The sequence below is a fragment of the Zonotrichia albicollis genome, chromosome 2, assembly GCF_047830755.1.
Source record: "Zonotrichia albicollis isolate bZonAlb1 chromosome 2, bZonAlb1.hap1, whole genome shotgun sequence".
Classification (NCBI taxonomy): domain Eukaryota; kingdom Metazoa; phylum Chordata; class Aves; order Passeriformes; family Passerellidae; genus Zonotrichia; species Zonotrichia albicollis.
Window position 1 is genome coordinate 103,016,870 of NC_133820.1, and position 20,405 is coordinate 103,037,274.

Sequence of the window (20,405 nt, forward strand, 5' to 3'; positions counted from 1 at the left end):
GAACTATATTTCCAGGAACAAATCTGAGAGTATGAGCAAAAGGGTACAGTGTCATGTCTGGTAGCATGTGTGCACAGTGCAGCTATTAGGAAGAGAAGGGTCTCTGCAACAACATGAGCATGATGTTCCTGGTTCACAATGCCATTTATAATTACTTGGGGCCACACAATGTAATTTGGAGGCCATTTGCTTTAAGACTCCCAGACTTGATATAGGCATTAACTCTGAAGACATCCTCTGCCCTTAGTTGGTGGTATTTAACTTCCTTAGTTGGTGGTATTTAACTTGTCAATTTTCAGTTAATTCATAATTGTATGGGTATTGTTGATCACTTGAGTAAGCAATAGCACAGGAGCCTTGTGAAACATTAAGGAAGGAAGGAGGTAGAAAGTTGCCTGAAAACTCTGAAAACACAAAACTTGACTCTTTTTAAAGATATTGTGTGGAGTTTACATGTGATCCATACAGGTCTGCTCCAGGATCTCAACAATCTTTCCTAGCCTGCGCTGAAGTTTACAGCTGGCTCACAGTGGAAGTTTTCACAAGGGAAGGACTTTCTAGATTCAGCACAAAACTCCTTCAGAGGGCTTCCCTTCCTTGCAGTAACTGGCTGTAATGATACCGGGCTCCTACAGCTGCCAGGTTTTGGTGAGGAATGAGGACATCACCTGAACTGCTCCTCAAAGCCTCCTGACTCATCCAGGTCCCATCAAGGCTGCTCACACTTCTGCTAGCACCAACCTCTTCCCTCATGGCGCAGGTGGACACCTGGACTCAGGAGGGGAGTCACAAAGGTTTTCCAGTTTACAAGAACAAGAGTGAAGGATACTCAGCACATCCAGAAAGCTGGTGGCTTTCTATTTGGAAAGTGTTAGTGTCGTTTCAAGTCTCCAATGGCTATTCCCCCACACAGGGACTTTCAGCCAGGAGTGCAAATACCCCGTTGAACTTCTAAAACACTATGGCTTTGATAATTTCTTGTCTTAGCTGAGAAACATCATCTGCAAAACAATTTCCTGATGGACATCTTGTCAAAACAAGCGAGTTCCTGGGAAATACTTAAGTTCCAATGAGTTTAATTTTTTGATGAAAAAATAGTTTGTCAGTAAAATCTACACAAGCTTCAACAGGGACTCTTCTGGTACTGAAATTGGTGCCAGATGGGCACCAGTCCTTCCACTGTTGAAGGCAGCTGGAGTTTTGCCACTGACTTCAAAGGAATTAGGATCAAGCCCATGAATTCATGACTGCACTTTTTATTTAGCTTTCTGAATAATTTATAAGTAAAAATAGGCTGTATTCTCCCACTCTTTCTGATGTTGAGTAAAGCTGTATTTGGTTACACTTCTTGCTTTCAAAGTAGCTTTGGTGCAGTTAGGAGTGTCTCATTATGGAAAAGGGTGTCTATAGGGGACAGATAGAAGGAAAAAGGAAATCCTTAGGCATACTGAAGGCACACAGCAGATCAGAGATTCAGAGATGACAGATCAGAGCAAGAGAGTCCTCATACTTAGAGCTGAAGGCTAAATAGCTAGCATTGTTTCAGGAAGTAGAGGGGGATCTAGAAGGCATACTTCTTTTTGGTAAGGTAATCTATTTTTAATGATATTGCATTTAGTTTTATTTTCTTTCTTCTCAGTTCTTTAGACATTCGTTTCCATAAGGTTTCTTGCGGTGCTTAACTCCTGAACAGATTTTGCAGCAGATAATGCATTTCTCTGGGATACACCAAGCTTGTTCTCCACCACTGCAGACCATTTTCCTTCTTAAAACTATTCAGAAAAAAGGGGAAAAAAATTCCCAATTCACCACCCAGGGCTTAGTGTTTACTTCTGCTGCACGCATCATTTATTTTCATTCTGCACGATCATGATGACAAGCTCGTCCAAGCACATGCTGTTCTAATATGCTACATTCCTTCAGCCCCTCAGTGCGTTAGAAGTGACATTGCTGCTAAATGAGAAAGATCTTGTAGGACAGGCAAATAGATTGCTAAGTACTGCTGCCTTTCAAAGACCCATGTTGTAGACAAAAATGACTGGCTTGCTTTTTTTGGACTGTACATCGTTGTGTATGTGGATGACCCTGGTTAGGAAGGCTGTCTGCTGTAGGGTTTTAGGGACTTCATTTCTTGAGAACATGCTGACATATTTAGCAGGCTTTTGGAAAAGAGAAGGAGATGTATGCCTCAACCTATGGCTGGAGGAACAGAACATTTGAAGTTTGAGATGTGTCCTAGAAAAGTATTTCTGCAGCTATCATTTCATTTGAATCTGTTCAAGCAAGCACATGTACTGTACTTCTTATATTTTCTGGGTGAACGGAATAACTCTGCTCTCAATCACAGTGTGGGTTTCAGAAATCTATCTTCCATGATGGATAAACCACTTGCAGAAAATCTGTTCCAAATTTGCTTGTTGCTCTCTGGCAATAAATTAGAAAAGGCAATAGTGGATTGCTAGAGATTAACACAAAACCATTAAGTGCTGCTTTAGTATATCTATAATATTTTCTCCTAAACTGTGCCTTACTAGCTACTCTTCATAAGATAGTGCCTAAATGAATAATTGTGGTAGGATTTTGTAGGTTTTGCTGAATTAATTTAAATTGTCTGTGGAGAACTTTGGAGACTTTCTCTAAACACCTTTAAATCACAATTAAGTAAACAAAAAAGATTAAAATAATAGATACATTCAATATGACTTGGTCAAAGAGTCTTTGGCACAAATTTGTCTGCTAATATCCCACTAGTAAGCTCTTGGAATTGCTGTGTGTCCTTCTGTACTATCCTACCAAAGAACATGTAAAGTATCAGGTAAAGAAAGTATAATGTACTTCCTCCTAATGTCCATTTGAGTCAAAGGCTGTTTTGTTACTTGGCTGCAGCAGAAGAAAGATTGTATCCTGCATTTGCCAGTAGGGATAATAGTAAGAAAAAGCTGTTTTAGCTTTCTGAAAGACTACTTTTTGGGTCTGAAAATGCTTTTACAGATGCAGTCCTCTCAGGAACCCAGCAGAGACAGAAGAATCTTGTATAGTTATGACCCTAGTTACTTAATAATCTCACTGTGCTTCAGAACATAAATTATAATTATAGCAAACTAGTTTAATGAGGGCACTTTATGAACTTAGTATTTCCTGAAAGTAGCTACTCTGAAGTGAAAATGCAGTAATAAATTCAGACTGTTTATTTTAATCACAAAATCAGATATAGAACTGCAAGTTGCCAAAGTCTCCGCAAGGCATGAAATAGGGATGTGCACGATCTTCTCAATATTTATGAACCACAAAGTATAAAAATCAGCAGTCCCTAGGTGAAAATATTTTCAGTCTTTCAGGGGGACATTGTGAAGATGTTTTATTAATAATTTTAATTTTGTTTTCTACTCTGTTCAGTAGTTCCTTTCTAAAAACTTAAGCATGACATTTTTTCTTTCCAATTTGTTCTTCTGTATTGGATACATAGAGATTTGAGGGGATTTGTAACTTTTTGCTTTTAAAACTGATTTGAATCTTATATCTGTATTTGAACAGCATCATTCTTTAGCTAATAGTTTCCATAAAGACAGAAAAAACAAAGATTTTGTAGCAAGTGAAAGTCTTAATAAAGTGTACTTTCCAGTTCAAATTGGCTCCAATTTATCAAAATACTGAATCACATGTGTAAAACTGAGAATTTAAGCAATCTTTTCTTATTTAGAGAAGAATGACATTTTAGTCACACATTAGTAACACTTTGGTCTGCACAGTATCAAGTACATGCTGAAGTATATTTGTAAGCCACACAGTGAGGTCCTGTCTTTGGTAGGACAGATGTCAGTCAGAAATTAATCCCTTACGCAGACCTAAATTACTAGAAAATAAGAGTATTCAATAGCAGAACAGTCCTCCTTCTTACAGAAGACAGAACTATCAGGGAAATGCCACAACCCAGGAGCTGCTGTTGTGACCACAGTGTATCAAAGTGTCCCTTGGAAGTCTAAACTGGGATAGGATAATTTTGCCACTAACATGGATTAGTAAATGCACTGGCATATTTGTCAAGGGAGACGCAGTAAGGATTAATTATTTAAATCTGACCTAAATTTCCCATGTTTCTCTCTAGTTCCATAATAATAACAACAAGAAATTCCAAAGTAATAATTTGCTATTTGAAGTAAACCTAGAGTTAATTGTCACCCACACTGGACAAGAAGTAGGTTTTCCTTACTCTTCATTCCATTTGGGGTATGTAAGTAGGTGCATAATGTTGCCCATTTAAACTGTAGTTCATTAAGTCATATTGGGATATAAAGGACATATTTGGTCCCACATGGGACCGTCAGTGTAGATGACAGCTTCTCTCCTGTATCCACTCATCCTTAAAAGAGAAATAAGTTGAAAGCATTTATAGGTGGTCCCTTTTAAACCCACATGTATTAGAAATTAGAACTGTGTGTGTATGTGTGCATGCAAGCACATGCAACAGAGACTGAGAGACTCACCATAACACATTCTGCAGAAAAGAAAAGAGATTTATGTGGAGAATAATAAAAAATAATTTTGGCAGTGGAGAAGTCCTGAATTATGTATCTTAGTATTTGTCACCTGTGTGGTAAAGTCACAAGCAGAGTATCTAAGACAGTCATACTAAAAGCCAGAAGAAGGAAAAAGCCTCTCCCTTAGTTCATATCACATGGGCTTTCTGCTTGGACACTAATGTCATGACAGCTTGCATTGTGGCAAGGTGGAGACTATGGCTTCCTGATAAAGGCCACCAATTTTTAATGAAGAGCACTTGATTACTGCTCCCATTGTAGGAAAAGGTTGCTTGGAGGTGAACAAGGCTCTGTGCACAGAGGTATTGCATGCCTACCCTTCTTCACTCACAAAACCAGATCAGCTGTAGCTGTCTCCAATATGATTACTCACAGCTGGGGAAGGTCTTCCTGAGAAACAGGCACAGTAGCTCCATGAACTGAGACTGGTGCATCCTTATCTCAGCATGCAGGACTCATAGCCAATAGTCACTGAGACACTGTGAACAGTTTTGCTGCACCGTCTCATCACATCCCTTGCATGATAAAGTCCCTCAGATAATATAAGGCTTGCTGTTGCAAGATTTCGCCTTTCTAGACAGGATTGCAGGGCTGCTGGAAATGTTTGACTGGTTTGGCATTCAAATCCAAGCCTTATCCCTCTAAATCCTATGTCAAGATTTCTAGGACATCCCCCTTGCAAAGAATGGATTTGGGGTAAAATCAGTCTCTCTGCAGTCTCAAGGGCATAAGTCTCAAGATACTTTGGGCTTATCAGGACCACAAACCCAAATGTAAGATCTTTCTAGAGAAGGAATCAAAACTGAGTGAGAAAGTTGAGTTCTGGTATTAGAGATTGTCATAAGAGCTACAGGCTTCCAGAAATGTCAAATTCCTGACACTGACTGTGGGTCAGAACTTTCCATTAAGCTTCTCATCTGGAAGCAAATCTGCGTGAAGATCAGATGACAGACACCAGAAAGCAATGCTTGTTTACATATTCAGAGTTTAAAATAAGAAATTTGCAATCATGTTTATGTTTAAAAAAAAGGTTTCTAAAAGTTTTTTGTGAAGAGGAAGAACTGTTTGCTTTTACAAAGTAGTAAGCAGACTTTTCTCTGGCATTCATAGCCTATTTGGGAAGTACTTTCCAGCATCTGTGGGCAAAGCTGTTTAAAAACAGTTCTCTACAAAAATAAAGTTGTAAGGCTATAAAGCATTTTTTATCTTGGCAGACCAAAATAGTTTTTTCCCAGTATTTCAGGAAGCCTCTGACATTCTCAAAAGTTCATTAGCTCGACTGTTTGGGGAAGAGTTTTCTTTCTGTCTTCAATCTTCTACTGATACAGAGATTTACTTTTGTTTATATCAATACAGGGTTATTTTTTATCACTTCATGTTTAGATGCTTGCTTTCTTATTGACATTTCAAGTAAGTGCCACTTTGAACAAAAAAGTAAGGGATTTTGTTGTTTTAAAAAGAACAGCTTCAGTGTTAAATTGGATTCCAGACAGTGGGATTTATAATCTAATTCTTACAAGAGATTCAGAGCTTGATATCAAGAGCTGGAGTGCTTCATTGTCCACCTATAGCACACTGTAAAATCAGAAGTTCTAAATTGGTTTTTTAAGTCTATTTTTCCTATCTCAAAGAGCTAAAATGCATTCTTTTTCTTCTTGCTGTTGATTAGCAAAAATTTCCTCACCCTCTGCTGTCGAAGAGTCATACATATTTGATAGCTTTATCCTTTTCTCCTTAATATTTCAAGTAATTCAGCTAGACTATCTACATCAATGGGGTAAGCAGAGCTGTAACACCTACTTAAGGGAGGGGAGCCATCTGGTTTCCTTGCAACTTGGAGCCTGCTGGCAAATATTAGGTTGTACCAATTTAGAGCATGATGAAGTGGGAAATAATGGATGTTTCTGAAGAATCTGAAATAGGATCAGCTGTTATCGGCGAAAATTGGCAGGTGCAGTGCACTGTGCTGGCTGTAAGCGTGGTCTCAAGTTGGACAGTGCAGCTGGGAAAATTACTTGCTAATTGAATGGTTGCAGGACTCCCAGCAGCTCGGAAAGTAGTGGAGCATCATTAATTGGAGGCTCTTGGTTGACTTAGTGGAAGCTGTCGCAGAAAGAAAGATCCTACAAGTCGAGGTTTACTTTCTAGGTTAGTATTCTGTTACATTGAATGAGTCCTTGTGGAGTCAGAAGTGCTTTCAAATTCAGGAGGACCAGCCTAAGGCTAGCAACATCTATTCTTTTATTTACAGCATGGTGACAGCAGTTGGGAGGTATAAAAGATACGCAATTACACATTTGTTTAACTGCATGTTTCTGTTGTTATCTTTCCCTTCTCTCTCTTTTTCCCTTTTATTTCCACTTGTGTTGGGTTTCAAAATTGACTTGGCTTGGAGCAGAAATTATTCTTTTTTTTTTTTTTCTATTTGGACCTTTGGAAGACTGTGTCCTCAACTGTTTCTTGGATGCTACCATAATTCATGAAAGTAGTTATAGAATAAAAACTGGCCTTATTTTGGTCCAGAACAGCATTACATACAGCTCTGGTTTATGTGGGTCTCAGAATAGCAGTGAATGCAAAAGCACGTGTGCATTAATTGTGGCTCCCATTCTCATATGTTGTTTTTGTTCATTAAATGCAAACATATTGCAGTGTATCCTAGTTTAATATAAAGGTCTATGGGCAAAATGTGGCATTTTCCATCAGCTGTTAACATCCCTCGAGGGAAGATGTATTGGCAATGAGTGCTGTGCAGAAAGCACTGCTGACTTCAGAGCGCACTCCATGTATCATTAGTGACAGTAGCATCCCTGCGTGCCTGAAATCTCTCCAGCCATGTACAGTGTGGCTTTCCTGGATGAGTTATGGAGGCTAGGAGGTAAGAGACTTCAGTGACAGAGTTGCACCACTCAGCATGCCTCTGGCCTTCATAGACATGAGGTTGTCTGTGAGTGTGGATTGGATGAGGAACAGCAGGCTGAAAGCTGGCTTGAGCCTCCTAGTGCGGAGTTCATGGGCTGTAGATCAAGTGTTAAACTCTTCAAAAGTACTGATGAGACCACGTTTTCAACGTGGACTCTAAGCAAATCTTGCAGTCGCCATCAAGCTCTTCCAAAGTTTGGGTGGTACAGCTAAGGAAAATGCATTCATCTTGTATCTGCATTTGGATAATCTGTGTTAGGTGGGAGGCAGGGAAATGAAACTGGGAAGATTTGGAAGTTGTACCCTTGGATCAAAACCATGTGTGGCAAACATCAAGCACAGGCCTGTGATGGAACTGAGAATAGCAAAACATTGATGAAGAGGCTCCTGCCTCCTTCCCCAGGCTCTGACTTAGCACCCTGGGAAAAGCTGTTTTGGGGAATTCTGTGTTTTTAAATGCTGTAGCTGGACCAATTTATGGTGTCTTGTTCTAGCTTAACTCTTCTAGATGCTCACTTTGCCTCTTCTGATCTTCCTGACATTAACAAGTGGATGGAAATAATTCCTCTGGCCTCATAAATCAAATCAATTCATAGAATCATAGAATCATTTAGGTTGGAAAAGACCTCTAAGACCATCCAGTCTAACTGTTAATTCAGCACTGCCAACCCACCCTTAAACCATGGCCTTGAAGGGCTATGTCTATTAAGTCTTTGAAATACCTCCAGGCACAATGATTCTACCACTTTCCTGGGCAGCTTGTTCCAGTGCTTGACAACTCTTTCAGTGAAGAATTTTTTCCTAATATCCTATTCTAAGCCTCCCCTGGCACAACATGAGGCCATTTCCTCTTGTCCTGTCAGTTGTGGTGACAACAACTTCCTTTCAGGTGATTGTAGACAGAGATAAGGTCTCACTGAGCCTCCTTTTCTGCAGTGGAGGGAACCTCATCACTCTCTACAACTTCTTCATCTCTCTCTTTTCCTGCCCACACAGCTGAATGAATCGGCCAAGCAGCTCATGGAGATGGACAAGACGTGCTCGGCTGCGGCCTCTGGCTGTGACCTGCCGCTGGCCACGGAGACGGTGGCAGTGGCGGCGGCGGTGGGCCTGGCCCCGTGCTCCACGCTGGCCGCTGCCGGGGCGGCTGGAGCAGCCCAGAGGCAGGTGGAAGGCAAGAAGAACGCCAAGAAGCGCCACTCCTTCACTGCCCTCAGCATGACACACAAGTCCTCCCAGGCCGCCAGCAATCGGCATTCCATGGAGATCAGCGCCCCCGTCCTCATCAGCTCCAGTGACCCACGGGCAGCTGCCAGGATCGGGGACCTCACCCACCTCTCCTCCAGTGCCCCAGCCCAGGTAAGGTGGTGTGCAGGGGAGTTTGGGCATCCTTAGCATGTGGCAGGCCCTCACCTCCTCCAAAATGGCTCACCCTCACATGAAGCAGTCACATGGTGCTGTCATCCTGCTGTGACAGTGCTGGGCACCTTGCATTAATCACTGGGCAAGCGTGAGAAGCCAGAGGATAAGGCTAAATTGGATTCACATTACTGCAACAATTTAAAAAACAAAAAGTACCCCTACAATCTGTTAGAAGCAATGCGACTGTTACAGCAGTTTCTGTTGTAGAAGTTAATAATTTTGAGTGATCCCATTACCCTGAACATATCTGTTACTCTGCAGGGTAGCAAAGTCAGTATGAAATTCACACACTGGGGATAAAAAAAGATTTCTGGATAATTATTTCTGTACAGATCACTGGAGGATGAGCAAATGTGCTGCACTTTGACAAGTGTTGTACCCCGCAAGTAGCTGCTGTTCAGAAAAACCCAAGGAGTTTTTAAACCATCACACATACTGAGAGTGCAGCAACCCTCTCCATCCTTCCCCTCCTTAAAGGAGGAGGCGGAAGAGCATCCTCCCAGACACTCCCACAGGTCCCAAAAGGAGCCTCCAAGAGGCTGCTTCCAGGGCCCTGGCAGAAACAGGAGCCAAACTCACCAGGAGTGCAATGAAACCCTTTGCAATTGCCTGCTGCTTCTGTGGATAAGGAAATTCAACTGGCAATTTGCAGTTTTAAGGTGTAGAAGAGAAGGGAGAATAGTCAGAGTCCCAAAGCTCTTCTGCCTTGGCCTTCCTGCCCAGTCATCTACACAGTGTGTGTACAGATTAGCACCCACATGTGGTTTATAGACCAGTTCCTCACAGTCTGTATCTCATAGTCTCATAGTCCAAAATAACCTCAGCATGACAGGGTCTTCCCACACATCCCACACTGCTGAGAAAAACCATCCTTGCCCTTTTCCTCTCCCTGGACAGGATGTCCCCTCACATCCACATCCCCATACAGGGACAAGCATGGATCACTTGCCAAGCCTGTGGTGGCCCAGAGCAGGAGGCAAATCATGTAACAGCCACTGCCTATGCTGGTATGCATGTAGATGTCTGGGAGAGGGATAAGCAGCAAACTGTAGAGCTGCTTTGGGCAGAAATGGCTGTTTATATCCATCTGTAGTGCTGATGGATGTCCCTTGTGAGGCCAGTGTGGTGCATCAGACCACTCCTGATAGCTGTGCCCCACCGTGAAACAAGATACGAGCCTCAGGCCTCTGCAGCACAGGTTTGCAAGGACTCTGGGGGAGGCAGAGTGCCTGAATGCACACCATGAGCAATGCAGGGCCAGCCAAAACTGTACTGAGAGGACACTGCCACAGTGGAGCACTACTCTCTGCTCCTGCCTCAGCTGCTCACCTCCCTCCACTGCCCATCCACATGTAGGAGCAGAGAGAAATCTCAGTCCTACTGTAATAGCACCTGTTTTCTTCCACATGCCTATTCCAGGAAGGGTTTCTGTGGTGAAAGGTCCTCTCCCCCTTTCAGCCCCCAGCAGGAGGGTGAAGGTGAGGATATGGCTCCCACACAAAGCAGCAGGGTGTCAAGATGTACTGGGACATCTGTGAAGCAGCATAAGCACTGCACATGAGGGAGGGTCTCAAACTTGTCAAGTAAATGACACCCAGGATTTTGACACTGAGAGTGACACATTTGGACTTTACAGAGACATGATAGTGGCTTTTCTGGTCCTGTGCTAGTCAAGAGAAACACAACATACACCCTTTTTTATTAGAGTTACATTGAAGACTCATTCTGGGCTAGTAAACTACAAAAGTTATACCATGAAACAAAAAGTGCCTTGATTATTCTCCCCTGTTCAACAGGAACAACTGGTATGCAAGATCCCCCTCATTTCTCAAACAATTTTTTCATTTACACACAAGTGGTAGAGGACAAGAAGGGCCTGATGTTCCCAGTGACAAGTTATGATTATTGAAATCCAGCCCACAGGAAGCTTGGTTGGATTCTTTGCAGCAGATGGGAAAACATGTACATGGGGTGTAATGAAGCCCATGGTGGGAACAGGCTTGGGGAGTGGTTCTGCTTCAGGGCATAGAGCCAGTTTGCAGACAAGGCAGCTGAGCACATGCCTCCGTCACTGCTGGTCAAAACTGTCTTGGCCACAGTGAAAAGAGGCTTCCCTCTGTCAAAAAGTGTCATTGGCCCCTGTCACCCCAAGTGTGGCATTTACATGTATTACTACATATCTCTGCTTTTGGGAACCTTGCTTTCTAATTTGAGGGATTTAAACATTTTCCTTTGAAAGGTTTGCAATAAATATGGATCTATAGGGGAAAAAAAGTGGGGCTGAAGTTTTCACTATGTTCTCTTGACTGTAGCAGCAACCTTCAGAAAAATGCTTGTAAGGTTAGCAATGAAATCACAAGAGCTACAAACATGCATTCACCTGGTTTTAAGCCTTCTAAATTAAGTCTACAAAAAATACAGAATTTTGCTCTTACCAAATGCCCATTAAAATTGTACAGCTATATTTATATAACTATTAATCCCATAATAATAGGGGTTACATTTTAATTAAAAATGTCAGAAATTCAGTCTCTTCTCTGCCATCTGCTAAGACCTGACATGGCTCTGAAGCAATTAATGATGCTTCAGCCTTAGACAGAATATCAGTTCAGCACTTTTCTTTTATTCACATGGCTGAATGCCAGCCAGAGTAGCATAAACAATGGGCCCCATGAGCTCTTACATCAAGGCATTCAGGGCAGTGAGAATCTTGTCTTCAGATTTTTTTGCTCTAAAATACATTTGGCATTTCTGAGGTAAATGCCCTGTGTGGCTTGTTCAGCATTTGACATCTTGACAAATCTGCAAACTGATTTTACTGCTGCTTCGGAAGTGCTCAGGGGCGTTGCTGAGAGCATGGGCAGGTTGTAGGAAGGCTGTGCATGTAGCTGCTGAACTCACCAGTGAGCTCTGCTGCAGGAAGAGGTCTCACCTTTTCTTTCCTCACTTGAATAGGAACCTCTCTGTCCTGCATGTCATTGTCACAGTGGTTGTCTCTGTAACCATCTCAGGCCCCTTAGTGGTTTGCAACAGCAAATTCAGCCAAAGTTTATTTCTTATAAGGGGCACAACAAATTTACAGTTTCAGTATCTAGCAAATTTATGCAATTTTTTTTAATTGAATGTAAATTTGGTTTATTGTGGCATTATATCCCATCCTTGAAATTTCCAGGCACTTTTTCATTGCTTATTTAATAGATCTCTTCATAAAAAGAAATAAAAGAATTTTGTTCTGTTGTAGGTATGAGTTTCTCTAAAACAGATCAGGATTGGTATTTAGCTTGCAGGGGGATTCTATATTTTGAAAAAGTTCAACACAGTTTTCTTATAGCCTGTGCTTTGAACAAGCAGAATTCAATTACAGGAGTTCTTGAATGGCCCCCAGTCCCCTAGCTCAAGGCAAGCCAGCGAAAGTCTCCTCTGAACAAGCATCAGTTTTCCCTGCAGACCTGAGGCACCTAAATGTGGAGCACCTGCTTTCTCTCTGCTGACATGAGAAGAAACAGAGACATCTAGGGCTTACTGCCTAAGTTACTGCAAGAACTTAAAATTTAGGTGCAAATTTTACATGTTTCACTAAATGTAGCATATATTCCACCCCTTAGAAGTTATTTCATGCGTGATGCTTTATTCTTGTGGCTTTTGTCAATTCTTGTGAATTGAAACCAGACTTCCACACTGAGCTGACATGGCTTTTTTTGTTTTTATGAGTCGTTAGACTAATATAAGCCTCCAAGAGGGCACAGATTTCTGACTGAGTTCTGCACTGACATGCAGACCAGACTATGAAATCACATGTTTTGAAAGCAGTTCTGCATATAATTAATTTAATAATTGAAGACTGCTGGCCTTCCATAATGTGTTCATTGTTCTTTAAGCAGAACCAGCTCAGCTGTTTTCCAAAAGCCAAGATGTATTTTGAAATGAATGATGGTCTTAAAAAACATCTTCACTGACTACAAACTTTGGGATGCTTGAAAGGTAGAAGAATCAACTTGAAGTCACCTCAGCTGGATAAAATAGCCAGAATATAAAGCATTTAATTTAAAAGAGGCAATGCTAGAATCCTAATTTTGCCTGCAACTAAATTTGTGTCATGGTTTGAGCCTGGCACAGAGCCAGTGCCCCCATGAAAATGCCCTCACCCTGGTGTCTGCTGTGAGATGTGACCAGGAATAAGCAAAACAGGCTCCAGCTTAAACATAAAGAACACTTTATTACCTAAACTACAGGAAAATAGGGAAAAACTATAAGGAAAAGGAAAAAAAAAAGAATTGAAAACCTTACAAAAAAACCACTTTCCTCCTCCCCACTACCTGAATTTCCCAATCCGATACATTCTCCCAAATCACCAACTGCCCAGCCTGGCACCACACTTTAGTATACTCAGACTTCAGTTCATGAAGAGGAGAGGAGTCCTTCTTGTTCCATAGGCTTCCCCTGGAAACACGCTGAAACCTCTGTGCTTCCAATGTCACTCGGCACCACCCGGAAAGTCCTTTTGCCTCTTGTGACATCTTCCTTCCATGCCCAGTGCTCTCACCACCGTGCATGGACCAGAGCTGCTTTTAGGGTTGTCTTTTAAGGATGCCTTGTCTCACTCCAAAAAGGCACAGTCTCTGCTTTGGGACATCTGTCCCCCCCATATTTTTCCAACCCCCTGGGGCCGAGGGGTCCCCACGATGAACCCTCCTGGTTCTGAGGCACTGCCTCCCCCTAAGTGCAGTCTCTGTGTCACAGGAACAAACTGAGTCCATGGCCACAAGAAAAGTCCAGGCAAAAGGCCACTCCAAGCATCTCTCTCTTCACTCAGCCAGTCTTCTCCACGTCCTTGGGGCCAGGTCCTTGTTTCATCTTATCTCTTATCTCCCTTCTTAGTCAGCTCCGAGGAGGATCAGCATTCTTGCAAGGCCCCAATCATGAAAGAAAGGGGTTAAAAATTTCAGTCTCTGCCTGTCTCAGAACGACGATACTCCCACACGAGCTGCTGCTGCGGCCGGCCTTCTCCTCCTGGGCCGGCTGCTATCACATTCGGCGTCGCCAGCTCTTCTCTCTCTCTCCTGGGGAAGAAGGGGGGGGGGGGGGCTGCCCGATGTCTCCTGGGGCTCCTCCACCCTTCCATCCTCGAGGGCCTCCTCACCCCCATCTCTGTCCAGGCCCTGGCCTACCACGTGGCTGCCCCTCCCCCGCCCAGCAGCAGAGGCAATGCTGGGCAATCCGACCTCCTTCCCTCGAAGTCCCAAGAGAGCTTCCCAGGACCGAAGCTCTGCTTTTTAACCCCTGTGTATTCTCGGAGGTGTGTCCAAACCCCACTGGCTACACCAGGTGCCAGTATCAAACTCCGAGCATCCATTGGTTTGACCACAGCATCCCAGAATTCCCACTTCTTCCTGGTCAAACCACCACAATTTGCTTGTATGCTTTTTGCTGCATGCTAAGCATCACTCATTAAGTGTAAGATCTCCATCTGAAAGGTAATAGTGCCTTTCCATCATGCAGAATGTCCTATCATACTGGCAAAATGGATTTTTATTGAAGATGTAAGTAGTGCTGCAGGCCTGTGATGGAGCTGAAGCTGAATTAGGTTACGGGTGCAGAGGAGTTGTTCGTAACTGAGACTCCTTGGGGAGTGGGGAAGGTCCCCCTGGAAGGTAATCATGCCTAGGCCTCAGATGGCTTCTCTTGCTTCCATTTTCACCCCTTAGGAATTATTCGTCCCTGCTAGTTGAAAAGGTCATGGGTCAGTCCTGCCCCAAATCCCCTGGATTTTGACAGAAAAGCATCTCATGAATAATGAAGCATGGCTTTGTGCACACCAGGGTAACAGCTGAGTGGGGAAGAAAGGACCCTCCCCACAGAAGGAACTTCTGTGTGTGTTTTGAACAACTCATGACCATGCACAAGAAGTCAATTTGTATCTGCAAGTATTAGTTCAAGCTCCTAACCAGAGGACACATGTTCAGGAAAAGCTGAGAATAATGTCTTGAACGCTCCCAATCCCAAAGATTGACAGTATTTGAAATGAAAAATGTTCCTTGAAGCGTCTTGCTATATAAATCATTTGAAAGTGTGTCCTTATCAGTTATTTAGAAGTGCTGAATTTTAGCTGAGAAAATGTAATAGCAGAACTCTGGTTGAGCCTTGGCTGATAACCTAAATGTGCTGACCATGAGACATGTACAGATTATACCTAAAATCCAGAGACTAAAAATGAACCTTGAATTTTCAAGTGCACAACAAGCTCTGAGAAAATAAGTCAAATTCAGGTATTTTTCAGCTTTGGCTGGGAGTCCAAATTCCATCCAACCTGCTCTGTTGGTGACTGTGAATGACCACTGACTGGATACAAGAGCGAGACAGGTGAAACCAAGGGCAGCTATTTCAGGAGGTGGCACCAGTCAAAATGGCAAAGTACCTGTCTTTCTGTAATTCAGATCAAAATATGTCACAAAAAATGCATAAGAGCTTTTGCTAAGGTCTAATATAAATTCATGATTTATCCTTGTGCATTTCCAATTCTATTCATAGTTATTTATAATTCCAGACATTGCCTATTGTAAATATCTTGTTGCGGAGGGGTGGTTGTAGGTGGGAAGGAGTTAACTTCTTTTAAATAGAAATTTTTAGGCAGGAATGTAAGCAGGTTTTTTTTTGGCTACCAATAGGTCTCTGAATATGCTCTGTGCATGTTGGGATATATTTCATTATTTGTCAAAACTGTTGCAAATGAGGCTCATGATCAGTCTATGGACTGATTACATAAGCTACCAGGAATCCAGGTCAAAGCAAAATTGCCTTTAGGGAACTACCAGGTTAGAGACAGTGTCTTCTCTTTTTGTTACAATATGCCTTATCACAAGTATATTTTGAAAGATTTTTCAAGAACCAGATAAATCCTAGTTTTTTTACAGGAACTAGGAAGAGAAAGTTGTACTTTAAAAGGATTATTCAACTGTGCGTGAAACCCCATTGCCAGTAAAAGAAAAACAATATGTTTTTTTCCAGATGCTCCTCAGGGTAGTAACCTGAAAACATTTTGCCACTGAAATAATTTTTGCACACAGCTAATCTTGAGGCTTTACAGTACCTGCCAGTCACCTACTTGTTTAGAAGTCTCAAGACACTGTCTTGGTATTTACCCCATACCATAAAATCCTGTTCATGTGGCACACACTATGTCTACATATGTATGACATTTGAGCAGAAATTACTAAAGTATGTGTTTTCCTCTTTTTTTTTTTTTTTGCTTGGAGGGTTTATTTGTTTACCACTATTTTCTCCCTGGATGTGGACTTCTTACAGGAGGCATTGCACAGGATCCTGATGATTTTGTTGTACAGTTATCAAAAGGACAATTCTGAGTGTGGGATTAAATTAACATCTTTTACAGGTCAAGCTTTCACTTGAAGCCTTCCTGTGTCTCTGATTGATTTTCATGTTCTTTGATCCCAGAATTTCAAGAAACTATTTACTACAAACCTATTTAAAACCTTGTGGTGGAAAGCTATACCCTGAGTATAGTCTGAGAGAAACAAGGCTGAATAAAATATAATTCTCATGATGCTCATCCACATGATGCTTAATTAGTCCTCATTTGGGGGAGCTGAGAAGCTGTGAGCCATAATAAACAGCGCTTTTATGGATAGTAATGTCAGATGAATCTTCAGAAGAAAATGACAAAAATATTCGGGGTTTTTTTCTTCTAACTTTCAGGCATCATTAGATTGCAGGATAAGGGAAATGGAAGCTCAGGAAATTAATTTACTTGACTTCTCCAGCTCTTTGCATAGCTCTATGAGCTACTGAGAGAAGATATGATTTAGCGTTTTTGGTCTATTACAAACCAAAACTAATCAGGGCCAACCTGGTCCTAGAAAAAGCTAGCATAATACTGTGCCTCACCTTCATACACAGCCACAGATACTTGCAGGTTGTAAAAACCCCTCAGTAAATCATATAAATTTAGCTCCAGTCTTTGCAGGAAGGAACTGGGTATTTATGCAGCTATTTATGCAGCTGCAGCTGTTATCCTGCACATTTGTTTGTTTTTCACACACACCGTTATGGAAAAAAAAATAATTCTTCCTCTAGAATTGATAAGTCCATTTCAGCCCCCACTTTGATAATTAGCATTTGATGAGGCTACTTGATCTTGCATGTAACACTTTTCATCAATACTTGGTGTCACTACCATGCATTAAGTGCTAATACATTATTTCTAGGAACATTAAGGTTCAGAATGATTGCCACAGTCATTGTTTTATGGAGTCAGCAAATTAGAGAAACGAGTCACAGGAATCTTAAAGACCATTAGCCTGTTTTTATGATATTTCCAGAGGATGGTATGTCAACTTATGTGAGTTGAATGGGTGTTTTTTCTCTTATTTTAAAGTAATATTAAAGAGAAATTTAAAGTAAGCTGTAAATATGCATTCAAGACATTAAAAGAATTTTTCCTGAGAATTAATGAATGTGATAAGTGCCCTGTGGTGAGAGAGTGCTGGATTTTCTTTGAAGTCAAAACTGAGAATTCTGGTTGATTTTCTAGATGGTAGGAGCATTCATCTGATAGCAACAATTATTTTTCAGTGAAGGCTACTGCAACCTACAATATAATTTTACTCTGTTCCTAGTTTTATCACTGTCTTCTAGACTTCTATTCTGCTCGAAGACTGAATCTCTTGCTTTTGCAAGGCACTTTCACTAATCCCTACAGGCACCCTGTCTTTTCAAATTAAACCACAAATGTGGCCATAAATTACTGGTGAAAATCTAAAGTAAATCTGCTAGGGAAAGAAAAATATAATTTATACTCGAAGTCCAAACTAGCCATTCTTATCCTTCCATAAATGTGTGGATGGGAAAAGAGAAAGGGAATGAGTTTGAGAAGATGTTTCAGCCCAGATGAGTAGTTGTTACCTTTAATTTCCTGGTGTCTCTGGGCTTGTCAGTAATATTTAGTGGGGAGCAATGTTTCAGTGGTCATAAGGAAGCTGTTGTGTTTACAGGAAAAAAAGAGCAAAAAGTCCTTTTAATATTATTCTCCAGTCCATGAGTACATAATCACCTACTACACCAGAGTAGCTGGTGATAAAAACAGAGGGCACAGCATGAGCTGGGAGTGAAATACCTGTCATGCAGCACCATGGTGCCTGTGTGTATAGTCTGGGAGATTTACTCAGGATTTAGCCTTGCACAGTACAGGTGGTACTGCTGTGCTACCAATGGTCACCAAGAAGCAGAAATTAGTGCAGAAGGATCTGGAGGTGACTTTCAGCACACTTTTGTGCAGCTGCTTTTCCCTGCTGGCTGGCATCTGGGTCTGTAGTGTCCAGAGGAAAAGAGCTGCTGCTGTTGAGCTGAAACAGTGGTGAGTGGTGCTTGGATGATGCCAGGCTGAAGCAGGAGCATGAAGAAGTCAGATTTTGCTGTTCACAGGCCTAAGTAAATGGGATCAGAGTTGGCAGTGCCTGGTTCAGAAAAGTGCATGCCACCATTAAACAGCCTCCTAATCAAGAGGTATGCATGTGTGATCACCCAGGAGGAGGTCACATCTGGAAATTCAATGGCCAAATGTTTAAAGGCATTAGAGACACATAGGGATAGAGAGGAGCACCAAATAGTATTTTTAGAAGTGACTCCTATTACTTAAATTGCAATAAAATCAGTGGGAATCAGGCAGTGAAGTACTTAATGCCACTCTGAGAAAACTCTGCAAGGTGCCTGTTTTTATCAGTAAGTGCCTATGTGCCTCTTAAAATCCTGGCTGTCAGAGACATCTCCTACCCGTAAGGCTTCAGCAACGCTGAGTAGCAGAGATTGAAGAAGGATTAAGACACAAATGCTGCAGTGTTTGAGCCCTCCCTATGTCATGTCTGTGCATGGCTCTATTTGTGTGTCTGATGCCACACAAGGAAGATGGATCATGTAGGGACATGCCATCAGAATGCAAGGATGTGGCACACAGACTTCCTTAAAGGTATCAAAGCAGAGAACAAGAAAATCAGAGCATTGTCTTGGATCCCATTCCCCTGAGCAGATGAAGAGGAAAGGAGGACATGTTTAGTACCTTGTTCCTTAGATCACAGTAGCAAAAGTACAACCTGGCTCCAGGGCTAAATAAAGAAGGAAAATGTACTAAGTCCTTCTACCAGCTGTGGTAGAGAAAGGCCTGCTGTGTTCTCCAGGAGGATTATTGGTATTACTAGTTACTGGAGAGATGCACATAAAATTGTGTGAAGAGTAGAAAGGTAAACTTCCAACTCAGGTGATCAGAAGTATAAAGAAAAGAACTATAAAGAAGTATAAAGTATAAAGAAATAGGAGATTATTCTTTTGCAAAAACCAGTCTCTTCAAAATCTTATTGCAAATACAATCTTGCAAAATAATCTAGCAATACTGTATTTTGTGATATGAGTTAGTTATGAATACATACAGGAGACAAGAGGACCTTGAAAAAATCAGCTTAGAAAGACTTCCCCAACTGTGTCAGGGACTGTAGTTAAATGCAAAGCTGGTGAACATTCAGATGCATAGTAGCAATCAAGCAACCACCAAGAGAATACAGCAAGGAGCACAGAGACAGATAAAGCTGAAGAGCAGAATACTTCTGTGACAGTAAAAGTCAAGATGTGAACAGAGGAGCTGAATTCAATGTATGGAAGGCCAGCATGTCCTGTGGAGTAAAACCTGATGATGAAAAGCAGGGTCATAGACAGACTGGAAAGTACACAGTCATATCAAAGCCTGTAGGGAGAGCAGCTAAAGAAAAACCAGAGCACAATCAGGAAACAGTTGCTGATTTAGAGTTTGGATGTATAGGTTACTAGGCTGTACAAAATGGCAAAAATTAATGGTTTGTAGGTGCCAGGTTGGCACCAGATGCAGTAATATTGGAGTAACCAGATACAGGCAAACTGAATGTCAGGTAGATAGACATATACAGAACTGTGGAGACATCTCTGGGATTATTCAAGGGAAGAAAGCAAAATTGTCATCCAGTAATGGTGAATGGCAGTTACATTACTTCTTAATCCCTTGGACTATATGTTACTACAAGCATAATAGGAAGCACTTGAGACCATCAGTAATACAGAAGACACAGAAGGCCCCTTTGTCAGTGCAAACAGGCAAATAGATGATGCTTTGACTACTGCTCTGTTCTCTTGGCTTGAACTCATCACTCTGCAGTCAGACAGGCTCAGCCCAGAGTGCCTGCAGCAGCCACTCCAGCCTGGGGTAGCTGCACCTCTGCAAACTGACGTTGCTGCAGTGTGCAGAGGGAGGATCACAGGAGCTAAAGAAGAGTTAGCATGTGTCTCACAAGAAAGATGAAGCATTGGTCAGCTCCCAGAGGTGGATATCATTGCTACTAGTGGAATGAGTCCTGTGATTGGAGTGCTGGCACCAAGGGCTACAGGCTTCAGGAGGCGGCAGGACAGGTGAGAGGGGGAGGTGTGACACTATAAGTAAGGGAGAGGTTTGATTGCACAGCCCTTAGAGTTAGTGATGATGTGGTGAAG

At 41.9% G+C, this 20,405-nt stretch overlaps 1 protein-coding gene across 2 annotated transcripts in view; it reads left to right on the forward strand.

Annotated features, from left to right (window-relative positions):
- The window catches only part of SH3RF3 (SH3 domain containing ring finger 3), a 250,803-nt gene that overhangs the window by 177,819 nt on the left and 52,579 nt on the right, over window positions 1-20,405 (forward strand). For both annotated transcript variants that reach the window (XM_074535902.1, XM_074535903.1), the window contains exon 4: window positions 8,457-8,819. In XM_074535902.1, the coding sequence (XP_074392003.1) occupies window positions 8,457-8,819 (363 nt within the window). The remainder of the gene's footprint in view (window positions 1-8,456; window positions 8,820-20,405) is intronic.